We start from the raw sequence: 23,039 nt of genomic DNA, 5'->3' as shown, positions 1-23,039 counted from the left end.
CTAGTTATGCAGCAGCGGGACGATAACCAGTGGCTCCCAAATTTCCGGATGCGGAAGTCCACCTTCCAGGAGCTCTGTGACTGGCTTGCCCCTGCCCTGCAATGCCAGGACACCCACATGTGGCCCGCATCCCCGTGGAGAAGCGCGCCACTATTGCTCTGTGGAAGCTGGCCACCCCCAACAGCTACCGCTCCGTGGGACATCAGTTTGGTGTGAGGAGGTCTACTGTCAGAGCCGTCTTGATGGAGGTCAGTCACTCTCGGGGGACAGTCCATGGGGACGGACGGATAAGGGGGACAGTCAGGACCGGGCACAGGGAATGGGGGATGAGGTAGGAGTGGTACAAACCTGCCTGGCTTCACCCTGCGGTGGTGTGGAGGATACGGGGGGGGCTGCCTGAGAGGGGGCTCTTGGGGTCTGGGAGGGGAGGGTGGAGGAGCACCTCTCATCAGGTCATGCAGCTCCTCTAATGTCCTGTTGTGTGTGTTTGTATTTGTCCCTTTCTGCAGGTGGTGACAGCCATAAACTCAGAGCTGCTTCACAAGACTGTCTGCCTCGGAGACCTGGATACCATCTTGGCTGGATTTGCGGGGCTGGGTTTTCCGAACTGCGGTGGAGCACTCGATGGGACTCACATCCCGATCTGCGTGCCAACCTATCGAGCAGCACAGTATATTAATAGAAAGGGCTACTTTTCCATGGTGCTGCTGGCCCTGGTCGACCATCGGGGACAATTCACAGACATTTGTGTCAGGTGGTCAGGCCGGGCACACAATATCTGCATATTCCAGAACTCATATCTGTACCGCAGACTGGGGCATTCTTTCCAGAGAGAAACTATGCAGCCGGGGATGTGCAGATGCCTACGTGCATCGTGGCAGACACGGCGTGCCCCCTTATTTCCTGGCTCATGAAGCCATTCACGGGACACCTGGATGAGAGCAGGGAACTCTTAACTCCCGCCTGAATTGGGCTCGCTTCCAGGCGAGTGCTCCTTTGGCCGTCTGAAGGGAAGATTTAGATGCCTACTCACTCAGCTGGACATGGGGGAACACAACATCCCCGATATGGTTGCTGCATGCTGTGTGCTGCACAACCTAGTGGAGAGGAAAGGGGAGGCCTTCCTCCCCACGTGGGGGACACGGGCTGATGTGGAGGGGAGGCACTTTGAGCAGTCCCAGACAGCTACCATCTGGCAAGCCCACCAGCTGGGATTCTGGCATTTGAGAAGCCCTGAGGGAACAATTCTCCCAAGGAATCCGATGATTTTCCTCGGGGCCTTCCATTTGTGGGATTGCCCCATGCCCCCAGTGTCTTCCTTCCCAAAACCCTTCCCGACTCCACATTCACACATTGTACACATTCATCACACACTGAGAACAGAGACAGGTGTTGTTGAAAAAAATGTTTACAGTTTATTTCACTGTTGGTTTTTTGAAAAACTAAAATACTCTTTTGTTCAGAAAAATAAAGGGTTTGTAAACAAAGTAAAGTGCTTCCCTTACTGACTCTCACAGGTGGGAAGGGGGAATGTCAACCTGGAACGGGGGAGGAAAGCTCAGGGCTGAGGGTGCTGCCTTGATGAAGAGCCCCCTGCACTTTGGCTGTGGAGGCCTTCTCACACAAGGCCGCACATGCAGGCTAGGACAGTAGGGGGCTGGGCAGGAAGTGGGGCTGTACCTGCGTCTGGGATGGCAGGGGCTGAGGGGGCGGGCAGGCTGAGCAGGACCAGGCACAGGACCGGGGAAGGCCATGGCCTCCCGGACAGCAGTGCAAATCTCAGTTTGCTACTGGAGAAACTCATCCAGCAAGTACCTGCGCCACTCTGCCTCTGCCTCCATCCTCCAGTTCACTGCATCCTGCATCCCTTGCAGGACCAAGATGTGCTCGCGCACCAGGTCCAAATACATGCACCAGTGCCGAAGGGTTCCCTGCAGCCATCAGGGTGGTGGGGCAGGTGTGGCGCCCCCTCCTGGTCAGCTGGTCCAGCTGTGGAAGACAAGAGGGAAAAGTCGTCAGTCATGCACACTCACACTTCCCCTCAGAGGGCACGCCCTCCTTCTTCTCAGCAGTCAGTGCCTGTCCTAGGGTCAGAGGATGCTCATGTGCATCTCAGTAAGGCATGGTGTGGCCTGGCAGCAGTCACGGCCTCCCTGGAGCCCAGAGGTGTGCAGGCCACCATCCTGCCCCCCCCCCCCAAACACACACATCCCATGGCCAAGTAGCACAGACAAGTGTCAGGCCACAGTTGGGGTTCTCACAGCTGAGAGGCTTGAAGCTGTGTGGCAATCCCAGCCTCCCCAACCCATGCCTGCACCTGGCATCATTGTCCCCCCATGGCTGTGATCAGCATGACATGTCACAGCACTGCACCATCCACTTTGCTCCTGTCTGCCCCGCCCTGTATGTGTTGGACCCTCACAGCACTCACCTGATGTTCCCTTCCCGGTGTCTGAAGGTGTCTGGGAGGCCTCCTGAGTCTGGGTGTCTGGCTCCTAGGTCAGGGTCACTGTGCTCCTGGTGGTGTCTTCCTCTTCCTCCTCCTCCTCTTGGAGCTGCTGGTCCTCTGCTGGGGTCTCACCCTGGAGTTGCGGCCGCTGCTGCACAGGGGTCTCCAACCCAAACTCCACAACCCTCTCAGGAGGCAGGGATTCCCCTACCCCTGGATCCGGTCCAGGTCCTCATAATAGGCACAATAGTATGCCGTTTCCCAAGAGCAGGAACTGTGCTCGTGGCCCCTGCCTCAGCTCCTAGACATTGGCTCTGACCTGGGCTAAGGTGTGGGGGTGGGGGGGGGACAGTAGGGCCTGAAGAGCCTCCTCCTCGGACCAGAGCTCCAAGAGGGCTTTTATCTTGGGCCCAGACCAGGAGGGTGCCCAGCGTTTGGTGCCCCTGGCTTCCTGGGCGGATGTGTCCCTGGAAAGGCCAGGGAGATCTTGGGGGGCTTGTCCCTGGGACATCGCTCCGAGTGGCCCTACCAGGAACAGCTGCTCAGTCAGGGTCCTGGCTGTAGCTGGCTTGCTGCCAGAATGCTAATCCTGGGTGCCTGTGCCTTTTAAAGATGGCTACAGGCAGGAACAATAGAGTTGAAAGCTATGGCACGAATGTCCACCAGGGCTTCTTCCGGGAGGCCTTTACTTTCGACATAAATTCTTCCCCACATCCATACTTACCTTTTGTCGGCAGAACTCTGTCGACAAAGGCGTTACTCCTTGTAAAACGAGGTTTACCGCCGTCGAGAAAACTTCATTGTTTCTAATTAGCGACCATATGGTTGTTCAGACTGGAAGTTATTAAAGAAGATGTGTACGCCTATCATAAGTGACTGCTGATCAATGTTAAGAACCAAGCAAGAAGGGATTTTTCTGATTTTTTCCAGAGAGAGAAAATAACTTCAGTCACATCTTTCCAAGTACCACTTTGCTGAAACTAGAGACCACTCTGTTAGTATTACCAGTCAGAACCCAAATGACCAGCACTGGCATTAAAGCCTAAATTATAACACTTTGGTCCTTGAAAGTTGACATTTTTTCCTCTCTGCATGTATGTGATTGAGAAAATGTACTCTTTTATGGGTCTGAATATAGTGCACTCAGATACTATATCACTAAAAAAACAGAGATCTCCCCAAATCAATCCTAGTGCCTCCAAAGTTCCAAGTACATCCATTTAATTGGCAAATATAATAACCATTCTTAAAACATACAGAAAATGAAATGAAACAAAATGAAATGAAACTGCAAATGATGAAATTCTAAAGCCTACTCACCTGATCTGTCCCAGCAGTTGGTGTAACAACTAATCTAGGTTCTGGTGCTAATTTCACTACATCTACCCAGGACACACTTGTTTGTGCCACAAGCCCTGCAGAGAGAATCACAATACTGATCAATGCTCAAAAACAAGATGAGGGATGTGCCTTGACTCACTGGCAAATTAATACATTATATTGATCCTCCCTCGCCAGGTCAGCATTCAAGAGTGAAGGATAAATGGCAAAGATCTTACATTCCAATGCGCTAATCTGGAAAGTGGGGACTCGAGATTGAGTTTATGTCAATCATTCAATTTGTACTCTACTGCGGGTTAGTGGCAGAGATGCAGTAATCATATATGGACACCAATAATACAGTAAGCATCAGTGAAATTATGCAGAAGCAAGAGATCCAAGGACAAAGCGTAACCAAAATAAAAAGCACAGCTAGAAAGGTAGGGAGGAGATGTGAAAATGGAATAAAAAAGGTGTTCTACAAATAGTCATAAAACTAGGATGACATATGAGGCAGGTGAACAATACAAAGGAATCCCTTTATTATAGCATTCTCCCTTGCAGAGTAAGCTACGGTGTTTCAGGCATTCTTGGCTATTCCTGCCAAACAACCTAGACCAACTATGGAATACTGTATTTATAGATATAAATCATAATGCTGTTAAAGGGCTATTGTCATCAATATTTCATTTATGTTAGCAAGTCTTTATTTTTAGACAATTCCTCTTCTCAGCCAGAGGAGACAGCTGAACAGCATCAATCAAAAATGCTGTTGAAAAACACATAGCATGCCATGGTGGGAGGGGCAGGCTGGACATCAGTATACCTGAGCAAAGATTTCAAATACTATACTGACAAAGGGAATCCCATCTTCTGACCATATGAAATAGCTGCATAAATCTTAAGGAAAGCTCTGCATCTCAAGCTGCATTCAATGGACAAGAATTTGCCTCTAGCAGCATATACTGGAAAAATTAAGGATGATTTTTGAAGTATAGGACATATCTGGAATAAAACAGAGGAAGGATTTGGGGATTTGATTCTAAAGTGTAAAAATGTTCACAGATTGCTCCACTCCTTGGGACAGTCTGGTGCTGCTTTATTTCCACTCTCCTAAATGATGGCACCATTGCTTCTTCTTTGAAAACAAAGTGGCAGAAGCATATTTTTGTGTTAAAATTACTGATTCAGCTTCTCTGCTGTGCAGAGTTATTTTGTCTTCACACTTGTGAGAACAGTCAATGTGGGTGTAACCGTGCAGCTGAAACCAAAATTGACTTCTGTAAATGAAACCTGCATGCTTTTGTGATGATCTACACTGTCTTGCTTCTTTCTCCCTGTTACGATCCTGCACAAACATGGGTTCAAGCCGTCCCATTGCTAAAATGTGTAATTGAGGCCTATGAGAATTTTGCCTGACTAAGGTCTTGGCCCACACTTGTGAACTGGTTCAACAGTAAAATACTCAGGAAATGACGTCATGGTCTATTCAAGTGTTCCAAAATACCTGAAGAAGACAGTCCTTCCTGGGAGTCAACATTATTAAAATGCTGGGACCCAGCCATTACAAGTTTTTGCATCAATACACAAATTGACACCTTTATCTCTAGGACTTCAGCTGTTGCATTACAACTGGTGATCTATGGCAGTAAATGAAATGAGCAAGAGATTTATGCATTCACAACATGAAGTGTACACAGCTTGAATGTGCAGCACAGCACAGCTTGTATACGCTGATAGATGGTTTGTCATTTAAAAATGCCAAGATTTACACTGAAGATTTATTTTAATGTCGCCCATTTTGGCAGGACTATTACTAGGCTGGTTTTCTTGAACTTCTTCCCCTTTCCTTTGTGGGTTTAGTCAAAGGAGGGGAGCTTTAATTAACACCCAGGTATCTCCTGGAGGAGGATCAATGCATCATGGCTGCACATCTCACCCAGCAGACTGCATCCACTTCCATTTGCATTGCCATTTTGTCCAGACCCTACTGCTAGCTGAGAGGAGACTGCAGGCAGTTTGTGTTGTTGTGCCCTACATTATCCTCTAGGCAAAAGATCTGCCACTGCGAGCCCAAGACTAAATTCTGCTGCAAGAAGTGATGGTGAGTGAAGCCCTAAAACAAGAGTCAGCAACCTTCCTGAAGTGGTACCAAGATTTAACCCTCCTGCCCTGGGCTGTGCTGCTCTCCCAGTGGGAAAGGAAGGAAGGGCTCTCTCCACTGTGTGCCCTGTGGACCACCTGGGTCAATGCAAACCTTTCAGCAAACTACCAGTTACTAATGGAAACTCACCGTTAATTACATAATTACCCCGCCATTTTGCTAGTGCTGCAGCTAGGGAGAACGGATTAGTTTAATTATTAAACAGATTAAGTGTTTTAAACTTTCTTATGTTTTATCAAACTTCATTTTAAATAAAGTAAAATATTATGTCCAACATAAAAGGTTTCAATGTTTTCTTTATTGATGTCAGTGGAAATACTCCCTTTGACTTCAGTGGGCTATGGATCAGGTCCACTAGGATTTATTCTTCACTTTTTTTCAGAAGCTTTAACCATGGGCATTGGGTGATTGAAAATTAAATGTTCAGGTTGTTAGGAGGACTTTTCTTTACAGCCTTACCATGAATTGCTCTGTAAGCACATCCTAAACAAGCAGAGTTGGCGGTGTCAATAGTATATACTGGTGCACTAAACACATCAGACAGGACCTGGGAAATATAAAAGCATCTGTTATACATGACTATGCAACACAGGGCAATAAATCATTCCTTATAGTTGCTGAGGCAAGCAAATGGTTCCTTCACATGATAAGCAAATGTTTGAGCAGGCCTTTTAACAGTTACCTCTGGGGTCAATGTGTATTGACCCTTCTCATGTGACACAGTACTAACCATTGGTAAATCTGACTCAGACCAGGTGACTGGGACCAGGAAATGAAGATATATTTCTTACTGTGTTGTCACTCCTTTATTACAAACTAAGAGAGGGTTGTATGAAGTCATTATCTCTCAGGTAAGATCTCAGAAAACACATCCCCCAAAACGTGTAAGGGTCAGATATGTTCACTCTTGAACCACAAAATTGTGGGCCAGATTCTCTGCTTCACTAAGTTTATATGGAGCAAAGTAGAAGGGAGAAGGGGAGAAGACAGGAAGTTGACGGCAATTCCCCAATTCTCTGCTCAGACATAACCAAGGTTAGAGCAGCTTCGAGGTCCAGAGCATTCCAGCTACTCCTTCTTTCTGTCCCCAGCATAGCCCTAGTTCTGGGCTCTGCGGGCAGAGTGGTGCAGGAGACAGTGTGACCCTAACAGTATCCCAATGAAAAAGGATAAGGAGTTAAGTGGCATCTGGTAGTGAGTTTCAGCTGGCCAGGATAGTTCAGTGTACGAACCAACTCATTAACGTTATAACCTGTATTTAAATAGGTATAATGCAAGACAACAGTAAGCTAATAAGATATTCATCATTTATATTACTGTGTGCTGTATGCACCGGGGTCAAATTCAAAATTACAAACATACTATGAATTATGTTCTTAAAGACTGTGTGCTGGGCAGGGCTGAAGTTACCCCACTCTAGACAATGGAATGTGGCTCTCCCACTTTGAGTGCACTTCTAAAACACAATGGACAATGGAAATGCAATTTACAAAAAAATAAACAGAACTATCAAGGCAACAAGGGGAGGAGATAATCATAGCAAGGGGAAGACATTGCAGGAAACTGACCAATTTGCATTTTAGCAAGCAGCAGAAAAAGAAACCAGCGTGAAGCTTCCTTTACCACAAGATTATGTTGCCTTCCTCATAGCTTGACTGAACTTTGCTTTAAGATAACCTGCAGAAGGATCCATTGCAAGCACTTTAACACAGAGAGGCAAAGAACCTCCATTTATTTTCCATCTAATGAGATAGAGGAACCAAGCACTTTGGACTTTGTCACCTGAGTGGTGATCAGCCATCTTGCTGGAAGGTAGATTGGTAAGAAAACAACTTTGAATAAATGTAAACATGGCAAATGTGATAACAGCCTTTAACTACCTGAAGGGATGTTCTAAAGAGGATGGAGAGAAGCTGTTCTTTGTAGTGACAGATGGCAGAAGGAGGAGCAATGGTCTCAAGTTGCAGTGGGGGAGGTCTAGATTAGATATTAGGAAAAACTATTTTACTAGGAGGGTGGTGAAGCACTGGAATGGGTAACCTAGGGAGGTGGTAGAATCTCCATCCCTAGAGATTTTTAAGTCCTGTCTTAACAAAGCCTTGGCTGGGATGATTTAGTTAGGGTTGGTCCTGCTTTGGGCAAGGGATTGATCTCGATGACCTCCTGCGGTCTCTTCCAGCCCTATGATTCTATGTTGTATTAAGTGTTAGCCACTGGAAAATGTTTTCAGTTTTGTTTGCTTATAACCACACCTATCTCTACCCTTTACTTGAACTTATATAAAATTCTATCTTCTTTTGTTAATAAACGTGTTTTATTTTTAATCTAAACCAAGCCAGTGCTGTGTTCCCTTCAGATAGCATTGTGAAATAAGCATCTCTGAGTATCCATCTGTATCAGGCATCAAATACAACTCTATTTAGGGGACAAACGGAAAATTGATCAAGCCATCCTTTTAGTGTCTCGGTGACTGAATTTAAGTGTATTCATAAATTAACATAAGAACGGCCATACTGGGTCAGACCAAAGGTCCATTGAGTCCAGTGTCCTGTCTTCCAAAAGTGGCCAATGCCAGATGCCCCAGTGGGAGTGAACAGAACAGGGAATCATTAAGCAATCCCTCTCCCATCACACATTCCCAGCTTCTGACAGAGGCTAGGAACACCATTCCTATCCATCTTGGCTAATAGCCATGGACCTAACCTCCACAAATCTATCTAGTTCTTTTTTGAATCCTGTTAAAGTCCTAGTTTTCACAACATCCTCTGGCAAGGAGTTCCACTGGGTGATTGTGTGGTGAGTGAAGAAAAAATTCTGTTTGTTTGTTTTAAACCTGCTACCTATTAATTTCATATAAATTCATACACATAACAAACCATTTGGAATGTGTGATTTCTTCCTCATAAGTGATTAAAATAACTGATAGAACTTTTCATGAGAAGACCTAGGGGGGAGAGAAACCAGGCCCATGGGGAGGGGATCCTGTGGGGGGAGATAGGCGCTGGTGGGCTAGGGGGAAAAAAACAGGCCCCTGACTCCAGCCTCCTGTACCTCCTCCATATCCCTAAGGCCCTGACCTGAAGGACTTGGGTAATGCCAGCTTAAGTCTACTAGTAACAAATAAAAGGAAGTACTACTTCATGCAACACACAGTCAACCCATGGAACTCATTGCCTGGGGATCTTGTGAAAGCCAAAATTGTAACTGAATTTAAAAAAATTAGATAAATTCATGAAGGATAGATCCATAAATGGGGAAGAATGCAATCCCATGATCTGTCTCTAGGCTTCTAGCTGCCAGGTGCTAGCACTGGATGACAAGGGATGGATCACTTGATGTTGCCCATTGCAGCTGGGGAAGAAGGCCTAGAGGCAGATTGCTACAGGCAAGAAGCAGGTGGTCTGAAGAAGCAGATCTTAATAGCCTGCTATTGGGGCTCTAGGCTGAAATGCAGGACAGAGGGATGGACAGAGTTTCCCTACAGGGAAGCAAAAAGACTGGTGAAAGCCCCAGACAAGGGTTATAAGGAATAGTAGGCCTAGAGTCAGGCTGCAGTCCTCACACAAGGCTGCCAGATTGTATTTGGACAGGTCTCTCACTTTCCTCAGAAGCAGTGAGACTAAACCATGGCCTAGCCAGAGAGCTGAGTCGCTAGACAAAGGGGCACCCAGCAGACCCCAATGCTGTGTAATTGAGATGACAGCGAGGAAACCCCAATGCTGCCCAACTCGAGGTGGCACATTGGCTGGTGAGTCATTTTGTCACAAAGACCTTTGGCTGTTCTGTGGTAGGTAGAAATAAATAAGCAATCTCAAGTCCAGTTACTACTGGACAACTGTCCTTATCACAGATACAACCATCACAACTGGCACTAATTATCCATCACAGGAGAGAGGCTGAAGACTAAACAGGCTAGGGAGGCTAAACTACTTTCTCATCACCGAGAGGTGGTCCTTTCAGAATGGAACTGAGGTGCATTGGCGGGGCAGTATGCAGTAGATGAAATCAATGCTGCCTATGCTATACGTGTCCTACCTCCAGCACCCCCACAGACATCGTGGCTGAGACTTTCAAAAGTGTTCACCACTGACCTAACTCTTCTCTCACTGAAATTAATGGTTCAATGTTGAACATTTTTTTAAATGACGCCTTAAATGCCCTCTTACCAACAAATTCTCACCAGCAACTGTACACCGCACCACAGTAACTCTAACTCAGGAACCAATCCCTGCAACAAACCTCGGTGCCAACTCAGCCTTCATATCTACACCAGCCACACCATCACTGGTTCATTTACCTGCACATCTACCAATATAATATACGCCATCATGTGCCAGCAATGTCCCTCTGCTATATACATCGGCTAAACTAGACAGTCCCTATGTAAAAGAATAAATGGATACAAATCAGATATTAGGAATGGCAATATACAAAAACCTGTGGGAGAACACTTCAATCTCCTTGGACACACAGTAGCAGATTTAAAGGCAGCCATCCTGCAGCAAAAAAACTTCAAGACCAGATTTCAAAGAAAAACTGCTGAGCTACAGTTCATCTGCAAATTTGACACCATCATTTCAGGATTAAACAAAGACTGTGAATGGCTAGCCAAGTACAAAAGCAGCTTCTCCTCTCTCGGGGGTGTGTCTAAACTACATGGCTCTGTCGACGGAGCCATGTAGATTAGGCAGGACGGCAAAGGGAAATGAAGCGGCGATTTAAATAACCGCCACTTCATTTAAATCAAAAAGGCCACCGCGCTGTGCTGATCAGCTGATTGTCGGCACAGCGCGGCAGTCTAGACGGGGAGCTGCCGACTCCAGAACCCTTCGTCGACAGAGTCTTTATGCCTCATGAAACAAGGCTTACAGGATCTGCAGACAAAGGGTTCTGGGGTCAGCAGCTCCCCGTCTAGACTGCTGCGCCGTGCCGACAATCAGCTGATTGGCACAGCGTGGCAGCTGTTTCGATTTAAATGAAGTGGGGATTATTTAAATCGACGCTTCATTTCCCTTTGCCATCCTGCCTAATCTACATGGCTCCGTCAACGGAGCCATGTAGTTTAGACGTACACTAGGTGTTCACACCTCCACATCAGCTGCTAGAAGTAGGCCTCACCCTCCCTGACTGAATTAACCTCGTTATCTCTAGCCTGCATATTTATACCTGCCTCTGGAAATTTCCACTACATGCATCTGACAAAGTGGGTTTTTGCCCACGAAAGCTTATGCTCCAATACATATGTTAGTCTATAAGGTGCCACAGGACTCCTTGTCGCTTTTGCAGATCCAGACTAACACGGCTATCCCTCTGATACCTGAACTCAGGTTTGGTGGCTAAAAAGACGTGATAAACTAGTCAACTGTAAATACCCTTCAGCAAACTCAATTTAAAATTAGCATTGGGTTAACATATAAAACATGGGGAGCAATTGTAATTTGTTAACACACTTGACACAGTATCTCAAAATATAAAAAGTATCTCAAAATCTCAAATGTCTGAAGATATATTCTCAATCTAGTGTGCAGCTATAGAGGTGGTAGACTCATTATACCAATATAAAACTCTATTGCTAAAGCTGTTAATACCCACTGCAATGTAATTTTCTTAAACTCAGCATTCTGCACTTACTTGTAAGATTTCTTTATTGTACGATGCTCCACCAGTGGCCAAAATCCTTGTTCTTGGCACTACAATGCAATAGAAAGATCAGTTAAATATAATCAAGATATACGCTACTTAACTGAGCGATTAGAGAGTGTAAGTGGGAATAAGACAACAAAGTTTCTATCACTAACTTTATCACTAGCTTACTGTGTGATTTGAGCAAATGCGTAACCTCTCTCTTTGCTAGCAATAAAACTGAGCATAGCCTTGCTTAGCCACTGTTATAGAACATGTTTCAATCCTTGGATAAGGATTATACATTATTTATAATTCCTATTTTATATTGTGGTATCAATAACAGTAAGCTCTACTGAAGAGGGATGCAGCAACAGACACAAAATGGTATTACACTATAGTTGTGATTTGAGGCCTGTCCCCATTTGGATCTCACTTATGGACGTGCAAATTGACAATTTACAAAAATCAGCAAATTTCTCAAAACATATCTCTTTGTGATGGTCACAATCACTACTCAGTGAAATCATGGCAAACTCCATATGTTTGAATGATAAGCATGTGTTTCAAAGAAGAGCAATTAGGGAGGCACTAACTCATTCTGATGCAGGGGAATCATAGTCTGCACTCAGCTCCTTTGCTAATAAACCCCCTGGGGCAGGATGCCAATCAGTGGGGATGAAAGGCAAGATTCAGAATCTGTGTGGACAACCAATCTGGAAGAACCAGATACTGCAAGGTAAATAATTGTGGTTCACTTCCAAGTGATTGTCCACACCCTTTCAACTCTTGGTGGCTAACAAGCTGTAAACCCTGGGCTAGAAGGCAGGAGGGTCTGAAAAGTGACTGTAAAATACCTACCTGAACTAGCAACTGCGCTGTAAGCTTGCACCAGAGAAGGGGTCCGCAACCTATGGCAGGTATGACACTTATGGCACACAAGCCAATTTTCAACGTGGGAGGGAGGTCTGCCCCGCCCCTCCTCCCCTGCGCAGCTGCTGGAGATCGCTCCCTCCTCCCTGCAACAGGTTAGGCTGCGGTGGGAGGAGGCAGCGCTGGGGCTGAGGTTCCTCAGCAGCACCTCAGCCAGGAACAGAGGCACCGCTGCTGCGGCCACATAGTCTAGGGCTAGCCCTGGAGGTGCTGCTGCTGCAGCCACGCAGTCGATGGCCAACCCGGGATCACGTGGCAGCAGCTCCAGCACCTCTGGCCTCCGGGGTCAGCCCCAGGCCACGTGGGCCGCAGCAGCAGGGCCTCCAGGGCCGGCCCCAGGCCACAGGAAGGCCTCTGGGGCAGCCCCAGATTGTGTCAACAGTGGCAGCAGGGCCTCTGGGGCCGGGCCCATACCACGTGGGCTCTAGCAGCAGGCCCTCCCTCTGGGGTGGCTGGGACAGCATGGCTGCGGCCACTGCTGCAAGGGGGCATGATGCCAGGTAAAGTCCCCCCTCATGCCCAGACCCGCCCCCACCTCAATCCCCTCACTTTCCTCTACCCTCCCCAAGACCCAGCATCCTCAGCTTGCTCTGACACCCTCCCTTGTTCCTGCACCCTCTCTCCTGGCCAGACACCCACCCTGCTCGTTCATCCACGTTGCTCCTGTACCCTCTCTCCTGGCCACACACGGCACTCTCTCTTGCTCCTGCTCCCTCCACTTGGCCAGACACCCTACTCCCAGCCTGCTTCTGCACCCTACCTCTCACCCAGACCTCGCAACCTCTCCCCTTTCTGCACCCCACCTCCCTCCCAGATCCTGCACCCTTATCCCTATCCTATTTGCTGGCAGCCCTGTCTCACACATTGTACCCCTCGTTTTTGTCCCTACCCCAAAGCCTAAGGAGGTCCATAAAATCTACTAAGTCTGGAACCCCAGAAAAGTAAATCTGGTCCATGGGAAGCCCTGAACCTCAGTCTCCCCCTTCCCTTCCCCTCACTCCATGAGGCTGGGGCACCAGAGGAATGAGGTGTCTCAGTTGGGGGCCACATCAGTGAGCACTGGGGGTTTTGGAGGAGTTTTTTTGCTTCTCACTTGTGTGGTCACCAACCGATTTTTCTCTGGGTCACTGACCTCCGATACAAAAAAGTTCCTCACCCCTGCCATAAAGAAAACATTGAAACCTTTTGTGTAAGACATAAATTAATATTTGACTTTATTTAAAATGAAGTTTGATAAACTAACATGAGAATGTTAAAACACTTCATATGTTTCATAGTTTATATTAAACCATTCTCCTTAGCTGTGACTGGTTCAGAAAATAGGGTCACCGAACCCAGCCTGCCCTTACTTCCTCTCCCCCACCATATCCCTGGCACACAGATCCATGAATAATTTAAATCTTGGTTCACCACTTCTGAAAGGTTGCCAACCCCTGCACTAAAAGGCAAGATCTGCATCTTTCTTTATTTAGTAATGAAGCTGCAGTAAGTAGGATTATTATTGACTTTAAAAAGGATCACCAGCACTTGGACCCATAGATAGAGGCAAATAAGTCAAATCTCGGCACTTCACCACTGAAAGGTTGCTGACCCCTGCACCAGAGGATAATGAATAGTAAAGGACTGGATAAAACCTCACATTGCTCATCTACATACCTCTCCGAGCAGGCTGTGGAGGCCAGTCACTTGAAATCTGGTGGAATTAACTCTAATCTGTCCAGGTGGCTCATCTTAGTCAAAATGGGGCAACTCCTGATGCTGTTCAACACCCACTTGGCTGTTCCACCAATGCGGGGGGAAGAGAAAGAGGGAAGCTGCCCCAGGACCCAGTGATTCAAAAGTAGGGTTGCTAGGTATCCGGTATTCAACAATGTGCAATGTCTGGTATTTTCTGCTTTTCTTGCGGGGGGAGCAGCTGGGGAGGCAGAGTTGTGATCAGCGCTGGGAGCCCTCAGCTGGTTGCGTGAGGAAGCCTGGCAGGGGCGAGGGGAGTGGCTGGGGAGCTGGGGCCGCGATTGGCGCTGGGAGGTTCACATAGTCCAAATATATGATGTAGACTGTTGATTGTTTATAATAACGTTCCCATTCAGTGTTAAGCATAGTTGTGATGGTTTTGTTTTTTTGGCTCAACAAATTTCTAGCACGTGTGTTCAGTACTTTTTGGGAAACCATCTGGTAACCCTATTCAAAAGGGTCCAGGGCTCCTGGCCACCACCACTGGTAGTGGCTTGAGCCCTGGACCTTTTAAATCACTACAAGAGCCCTGGGTGGGTCACTCTGGGCAACGCTAAGGGGTGGGAAGTGGGGAGGCACAGTCCAGTTGGCGCCGACAGCTGGCTACTCTCAGCCTCACCCTTTCCACCTGAGGCACCACCTCTTCCGGAAGCACAAAGCCTCCCCTTCCCACCTTGTTCAAGGGCCTAGCAATTCTATCGGCTTCCCTGCCATTTAGTCTCTGTGAAGACAAAGGCTGTCCCTTATCCCTTTCAGCAAATGTCATGAACTACACCTTAATGGATTGAACCTATTCAAATGAAAGGATAATGCTCTCAACATCCAGCATAGCCCCCTACAGACACTGTTGTAGAAAACAATCCAATCTTATGCTCTTGTGCCCAAAGAGCAGAATCTGTGTGGACAATCTCTTGAACTGAGCCCATACCTTTTGAGATATTAAAAATAGCATCCTTTTTATCTTTGAATCAATGTTTCAAGAAATGACTCCTGTTCATTAATAATTCTCACTGTACTGCGTCTTGTCATTTGTTTTATGCTTGTCAGAGCACAAAATCTGTCTTCATGTCCGTACCCTCAATTCATTGAAGTACCTAAGCATTAGTAGTAGAGCTGATTGCATACTTCATTGAAAAAATGCAAATTTCTGTAAGCCAAAACTCTTTTTTGTCAGGTTCAACAAAAGCATTGTAGGGAAATTCTCTCAGCTATAGGATGGGATTGCTAGCCAAAATGAGACCAAGAGACTAACCCACCCCAGACAGACTGATGGTCAGTATACTCACCTTGGATGCAGAAGACCCAGATTCAAATCCCTTGCCTGAAGCAGACGAACGTGGTCTCAAATCCAGGACTCCCACTTCCTGGTGAGTGTCCTAACCATGGGGCTATTCTGGGAATGCTCTATGGTTTTTCCATTTAAAAAAAAAAAAACTCTCAGTTTCATCCGAATGAACAATGGGGGGAAAATGAAATCTTCAAAATTTTCAATGGATAGGAACATTATTTCCTGCCCAGATGGCGTGGGTCGTCCCTGCTGATTTCAAAAAGACTGTTCATATGCTCAAAGCTAGTCTCATATGTAAATACCATTGCTTAAGTGGAGTCCATGGACAGCCTCAATTTATGGAAATAGATGTTTTGTAATCATCAATAATAACTGCTGTAGTGTTTGGTACTGTTATATTCTATAATGCTGAAGACCCTTCCCAAAAGAGATATTTCAATGATTAATTTTTTAATCACTAGACAGACCTAGTAATCACGATTAATCACTCTGTTAAGCAGTAACAGAATAACATTTATTTAAATATTTTGAATGTTTTCTGTTTTCAAATTTATTTCAATTACAACAGAATACAAAGTGCAGTGTTCACTTAATATTTTTATTACAAATATTTGCACAGTAAAAAAAGAAAAAATATTTTTCAATACACTTAATACAAGTACTATAGTGCAATGTCTATCATTAAAGTTGAACTTAGAAATGTAGAATTATGTACAAAAAACTGCACTCAGAAACAGAACATTGCAAAGCTTTAGAGCCTATAAATTCACTCAGTTCTATGTCTTGCCCAGCGATTTGCTCAGACAAATACTTTTGTTTACATTTGCAGGAAATAATGCTACCTGCTTATTTACACTGTCACCTTAAAGAGAGGATAGGCATTTTCATGGCACTATGATAGCCTGCATCGCAGAATATTTATATGCCAGATGCAGTAAAGATTCATACATCCCTTCGTACTTTGCCTACCATTCCAGAGGACATGCTTCCATGTCGATGATAGGTTCTGTTTGATAACAATCCAAACCAGTGCAGATTGACACACAATCATTTTCATCATCTGAGTCAGATGTCACAAACAAAAGGTTGATTTTCTTTTTTGGTTTAGCAGTTTCCACAGCTGACTGTTGCTCTTTAAAGACTTCTGAAAACATGCTCCACATCTCATCTCTGTCAGACTTTGGAAGGCACTTAAGATTCTTAAACCTTGGGTTGAGCGCGGTAGCTAACCTTTAAATTCTCACATTGGTATCTTCTTTTCTTTTTGCCAAATCTGCAGTGAAAGTGTTCTTAAATCGAACAACATATGCTACATCATCATCCAAGACTTCCATAACACGAAATACATGTCAGAAAGCAGGTAAAACAGAGCAGGTGATATAATTCTCTCTCCAGGAGTTCAATAACAAATTAAATTAATGCATCTTTTTAATGAGCATCATCAACATGGAAGCTTGGAACAATGGCCAAAGCATGAAGGCGATGTCTACACTACAGAGAAGATCAAAGCTGCTTCAGTCGATCTTCCAGGGTTTGAATTGGCGGGTCTAGTGAAGACATGCTCATTTGAACTGACAGAGTGCTCCTGACAACGCCGATAGTCTTGCTCCTACAAAGAGTAAAGGAAGTCAAAAGGAGAGTGTGCTCCCGTCGACTTCCCGCAGTGTGGACAGTGCCAAAATTCAATTCAAAATACTTCAACTTCAACTGAAGCTACGCAATTAATGTAGCTGAAGTTGTGCATCTTGATTCAAACTTATCCCCTTGTTTAGGCCTAGCCTAAGGGGTATGCGAATGTTTAGCACACCTGGTTTTGAGTACAGTTATGTAACAAAAGAAAAATCTACATTTATAAGTTGCACTTTTCATGATAAAGAGATTACACAACAATAATTGTATGAGGTGAATTGAAAAATACTATTCTTATAATTTTTACACGGCAAGTGCTTGTAATAAAAATAATATGAAGTGAGCACAATAGACTTTGTATTCTGCATTGTACATTTAAACCAAATATTTGAAATGTAGAAAACAAAAATTGTTAATAAATTTCAGTTGGTTTTCTATATTTAATAGTGCAATTAAAACTGTGATTAATTATACTTAATTTTTTTAAATCACAATTATTTTTTTAGTTGATTGTGTGAGTTAACTGTGCTTGACAGCTCTGCAGATTACATCTATATTATAATTAGTCTCAATTTGGCTTGAGCTAAAGACAAAACACAATGGAAAAGGTGGTCAAACAACTCTTGAGGCTACAAACAACTCTTCATATTCTATCTTTCAGAGAATCTGTAGTAAAAGCCCTGAACATAAAGAACAAATAAGTGAAGATGTAGTTTGCACAAGGGCGTCATTCAATTTCTAAACATACAGTGACTTGCTCAGATAGAGATTTTATGACACAGTCAAGCTCTGCAAGGAGGATATCACTTTCCCAAATAAATTAATCTTATTTTTGGTGGATATTCAGTGATGCACAAATTGAGTTATAAAAGCCATTAAGATCTCTGTCAATGTCAGTAAACGTATCAACCAAATGGCAGATTGATTCCTCAGGGGAAACAAGTTTCAATTATACCTACATAGAGTGACAGATCCCTGTCAAGATTATCACAACTATGTAATGCAGAAACAAGTGAAAAATAATCAATAAACCCCTGTGCCTGGAAACAAATCTGAACTTTTTCTGGTTTGCCTACTAGCTGAATTTCTCTTTTGCTACACCTGTTTGTGGGCACGATAGTCTCAAAAAAGCATCACATCCCAAATAAAAACACCACATTTGAAAGTCATCCTGCTACACACACACACACACACACACACACACACACACACACAAGTTTGCCTCACTTTGCTGCAACACAACGGTCAGCATTTTAAAGAATGAGACTTGCTTTTGCCTTCAGCCAAATGGGAAATGCCTCATAGATGCCACTATGACTATACCAAAGTAGGGGAGGAACACAGAACATAAAGGTGATAAGGGCAAATAGTAGGCATCCAAATGAAAATTACACCCGTGTCTTGGGTAAATTGCTTCTTTCACCTACTTCTACCTATGCACACTCTAACCCTTTGGTTTTTTATATGCTGTTGTTATGCAAGCATCCAGCTTTGGATTATTGTAATAAAGGAATAGGTCTCTTTTTTTTTATTGGGCCCAGGTAAACATTAAGCTATATATTGCTTATTTTGTGCATTCTCCAAATTTGTACTAAGTGACTTCAGTGTTCATACAGAAGACCACTCTTCTACGCTGGCTCCCGGTTCCTGACCATCATGACTCACTCCTTAGTTGCCCCGGAGTCTGAGTCTGCTCAACTGCAATGAGTCAGCAATTACCTGTAGGCTGTGTCTACACTGGCACCCCTTTCTGGAAAAGGGATGCTAATGTAGAGTTTGGAATAGGCAAATCCATGGGGGATTTAAATAAAAAGCGGCAGCCATGTTAATGTAAATGCCATGGGGGATATTTAAATCCCCCGCGTATTTGCCTATTCCAACGTGCTACATTAGCATCCCTTTTCCGGAAGGGATGCCAGTGTAGACGTAGCCATAGGGTTCATAGAATCATAGAACAGTAGTACTGGAATAAACCTAGAGAGGTCATTGAGTTCAGTCCCCTGAACTCATGGCAGGACCAAGTACCATCAGCCAGTCCACAGATAAGGTTCCATCCTTGTGATCCCAAGTCTGCACTTCCTACTCCTACTCCTTTCTCTCAGCACTTTCGGAGCATCATGAATTCGCTGATTTGCATTCTGTCCCCGCTCCTTCCTCGCCCTCCCAGAGCATGAACAACCACACAGGCTGGGGTTTTAAGCCGCAATCCCCTTACATTCACTGTGATTCTCCCCAGGCAAGTCTGACTAAGCATCTAGTCTCTACACTTCCATATGTGTCCAAGGTCTATGACCAGGAATGGTAGTGACTACAGAAACCCTAACAGCTTTTTCAAAACAGAGTACATTTAAGGACAAAAGCATACAGAAAAAGCATAAAACAAAAGAAATATAAAAAACATACTAAATGTGCCACAAATCGCCCATTTTCCACATAGTTGAAGGTTGAAGTCCTTCCAAACCTCCAGCAGATTTGGGACCAAAAAGCAGGGCTTTTTACTGAATCAAACAGAAGTCTCCCCTGTCAGGATAAACTTTTAACAGGCCTCTCAGCCTCCTGAAAATAGGTAAACCCAGTCACTGTCCGCTCTTTCCCAGAGGTCAAGCCCCAGAAAGTCTGCATATCTGTATAACCAGCTTTTGGATTTCACATTAATTATCTTCTGGTGATTGCAGATTCCACAGGAAATCCTTCAGTAAGCCAGAAACATATAAATACATACAACCTGTATTGATATAAAAAGCTGTGAATATTCTAAAGGCTCACATTGCCTGGTCCATTTGCATACCATGGTCTTTGAAGTACTCATGTTTTCAAAGTTGGCTCAAACATTCAGGTAAATTCATAACATTAAACAAATAGTCCCAGGATAGGCTTGTGTTCATTATATCTGTCACAGTGAGCAGATCACTGAATTAACTGTTACAAATATGCACTGTGGACCCAATCCAAAGACTACTGAAGTCTACGGAAAGACTCCTGTTGAAATTCTGGAGAAGACAGTTCCCTTTCCTTGGTACAAGTAGTTCAGAAGTATCTACACATTCTAACAAGTTTCATGGAGCTGGAGCTTTTTTCTCCATCACGACTGTGCCCCTAAGTTAAAGAGCATGATGAAACAGGCATTCAAGATGCAACATCACCTCCTTGCAGCAACAAATGTGATTGCAAATAACTGCAATTTACTATTTGCAACTAAAGGCAAAAATCAATCACTTCTTTATTTCCCTAATTAAACCTGAAATTCTGCAATTTAAAGAAAACAAACATGGCTTTTGATTATAGATGACTTTATATTATTTTGTCTGATTTATAAAACAAACCCTCTAAAATTGTCCTCCTTATAAATCAACATATACTACCTCAAAAAGTCATGTTTCTCGTTCTTATGACCACCAACTTAGCAAAAGTAATCTCATGCTCTTTTGTGAACAGTTCCAGCCTTTTCATTGTGGTATACCATAAGGCCCAACCACATGTAATGTACTGAGTGCCCTTCTGTGGCCCTCCAGAAACCACTCAGCAGTTTGTAGCATCAGACCCTTAGTCACAGGCATCTCTGCCAGACTGTGATAAGGCACAGCTGCATATATTCTAGTCTGTTGTGAATTCTTTAACTCACAATAAACCGAAAATACCACTGCAAACCACGATTCACTGAAGTTTAGATCTAGCCAAACAAGGCATTGATGGCACTAACTGGATCCACCAAGTTCCGGATCTGATAAATTAACATAAATGATCTGCCCAGAACAATTCTAAACCAAGGGCTGGCAAAATCCCACCAAGCAGCTGGATCCAGCACATGAGCACAGCAAGAGCTTCAGCCCAAATCCTTGCCTGTCCCCGCCCCTGCATACTGCCAGCCCAAGGGAGAGTGGGAGGCTATTGTATCCTCGACCAGACCTTCAAGATGTTTGTCTAGTACTTGAAGGTTGAGAGTTGGTCCTTGCTCTGCCTGTGCCTGGTCTGGCACTGTCTTTGTCTGGCCTCATATTGCTTCTGTGGTTGACTGAAGGGCATGGGCCTATATCTTTGTGTAAAATATTTTCCCTGCTTCCTCTTTGTTGTAAGCAAGTGGATGGCCAGATTCTTTAACACAGAGCGGTAGTCTTTCAGAGTGTGTAGAGAAACATATATGGAGTTGGAAATAGCTTTGAGCCTTCGGAGGGATGGTCTTCCATGGCTGCTTGAACTTCTCATGGAAAGCCAGATAAGTGCAGCCAGGATGGTCTTCTCATCATCATGGCCATGGCAACAAAGCAAGCTGCCATATCTGAAGAGTCCAAGGCCGCTTGCAAGGCAGTGCAGGAAATGAGCTGCAATGGGGCCAACAAATAGGCCTTCCTGCCCATCAAGTCCAAATGTTTCCACTCTTTGTCATATGGAGTGGTTCAGGGAGCACTTTGTTTCCCTCTTTGATTTACTGCTTCTTTCACCAGAGTGTTTGGGCAGGGATGGGTGAACAGAAAATCAGCCCTTTGAGGCACCACATAATATTTCCTGTCTGATCTTTTACAGATTGGTGGGAAGGTAGCAGGTGTCTGCCAGATGGATTTGACTGGGTCCATCAGGGCAGGGTTCATTGGCAGTACCAATTTCACTGAAGAGAAGGCATGCAGAATACTGGTTAGTTTGTGCTGTGTCTCCAGCAGGTTCACCAGTAGATCTGAGTCACCCTCTTATGGAGCTCCTGGAATGCCTTGAAGCTGTCTCCTGATGTAGGGGCAGGAAGCATTGGTGACGAGGATGAGATATGAGTGAGAGATGGAGAAGAAGCAGAGATTTCTTCACCCCAAATATCTTCTTCCTCTACCACTGACCTATCCAGAGCGTACAGACAGAGCCTGTGTTGTACAGGAGGTCAGTGGCTGAGGCTGAGGCTGGGGTTGCTGTTGCTGTGTCTTATATAAAGCCCAATGGTCCTAGCAGGGCCAGTTGGTGGGCATTGGTACCACAGAGGACAGCTACTGTGGTGGTTGCCACTGAGGAGGCAGTTGGGCTTGCTTAGGAGAGGAGTACCCAGGTGTCTCTGTACCCACTATAGCCTCCTGTGATGGGGTGTATCAGCCTCGCACTGTGAAGGCTGAGCCTAATCAGGCCCACCTGGCTGAAGAAGCCCTACCCCCACAACTCTGCTGGGCATGCTCAGACTGCAGCCCAGGTATAAAAGCCTGGAAGGCGGCTCAGTCTGGGCTGACTGCCAGAAAGGAAGGACCTCAGAGGGGAGCTCCTGACCAGCACCAGCCAGCCAATCAGAGGGAAGACAGCAGAGACTCGAGTACCAATTGGGACATCTCCCCGGCCGTTGATGAGGGAGAAGCAGCCCCCAGGGAATTAGTGGACCCGGCGAGCACCTGGAACTCTATCCCACCAGACCAAGTAGGAAGTGGCCCAGGGAGGGGACCAGAGCCGCCTCTCCCGCCCCAGAATCCTTGGTGCATTTTGGATGGATTCCCCGCTGAGTGAGTGATGAGTCCTCCTGTCACTCATAGGACCCTGGGCCGGACCCGGTGGAGTAGGGTGGGCATGGAGCCCCCTACCAGGAGTGTAGCGCCCTCCCATAACTTTGCATATTGACTCTGGCCAGGGGGCCAGCGAACCTGGCCTTAAGGGACCAGCTATTGACTTTGTGTATTGACTCTGGCAAGAGGGCCAGTGGACTCAGCTTTAAAGGGCCAGCGAGCCTTTCTAGATAACCAGTTCTGATTGAGCAGCCCATCAGGCCCTAGAGTCAGGGCCATGCTACAGCCTGGGATAGAGCGTGTGGGGTGGACAGTAGACCCGGGAGGGGGAAAAGAGAAGATGCCCTGCAACAGCTCCTCATCTGCATCGCTGGATAGTGGCAGTGCCAACCATGCAGGAGTAGAGAGGCTGAATCTTGCCAAAGTCGGGGTACT

General features: G+C 45.4%; 1 protein-coding gene across 4 annotated transcripts in view; it reads right to left on the bottom strand.

The window, feature by feature from the left end:
* Positions 1-23,039, bottom strand: part of XYLB (xylulokinase) — a 125,784-nt gene that overhangs the window by 9,998 nt on the left and 92,747 nt on the right. For 3 of the 4 annotated variants that reach the window (XM_075922826.1, XM_075922827.1, XM_075922825.1), the window contains exons 16-18: positions 11,565-11,623; positions 6,393-6,480; positions 3,770-3,864 (exon numbers count right to left, since the gene is read on the bottom strand). In XM_075922826.1, the coding sequence (XP_075778941.1) occupies positions 3,770-3,864; positions 6,393-6,480; positions 11,565-11,623 (242 nt within the window). Of the gene's footprint in view, positions 1-3,769; positions 3,865-6,392; positions 6,481-11,564; positions 11,624-16,933; positions 17,120-23,039 lie in introns of those variants that run through there. The other variant, XM_075922828.1, reaches the window with a different exon arrangement.

The sequence above is a fragment of the Pelodiscus sinensis genome, chromosome 2 (genome assembly GCF_049634645.1).
Source record: "Pelodiscus sinensis isolate JC-2024 chromosome 2, ASM4963464v1, whole genome shotgun sequence".
Taxonomy (NCBI): Eukaryota; Metazoa; Chordata; order Testudines; family Trionychidae; genus Pelodiscus; species Pelodiscus sinensis.
The sequence above is the reverse complement of the archived record's forward strand: the minus strand, read 5'-3'. Positions and strand labels throughout refer to the sequence as shown.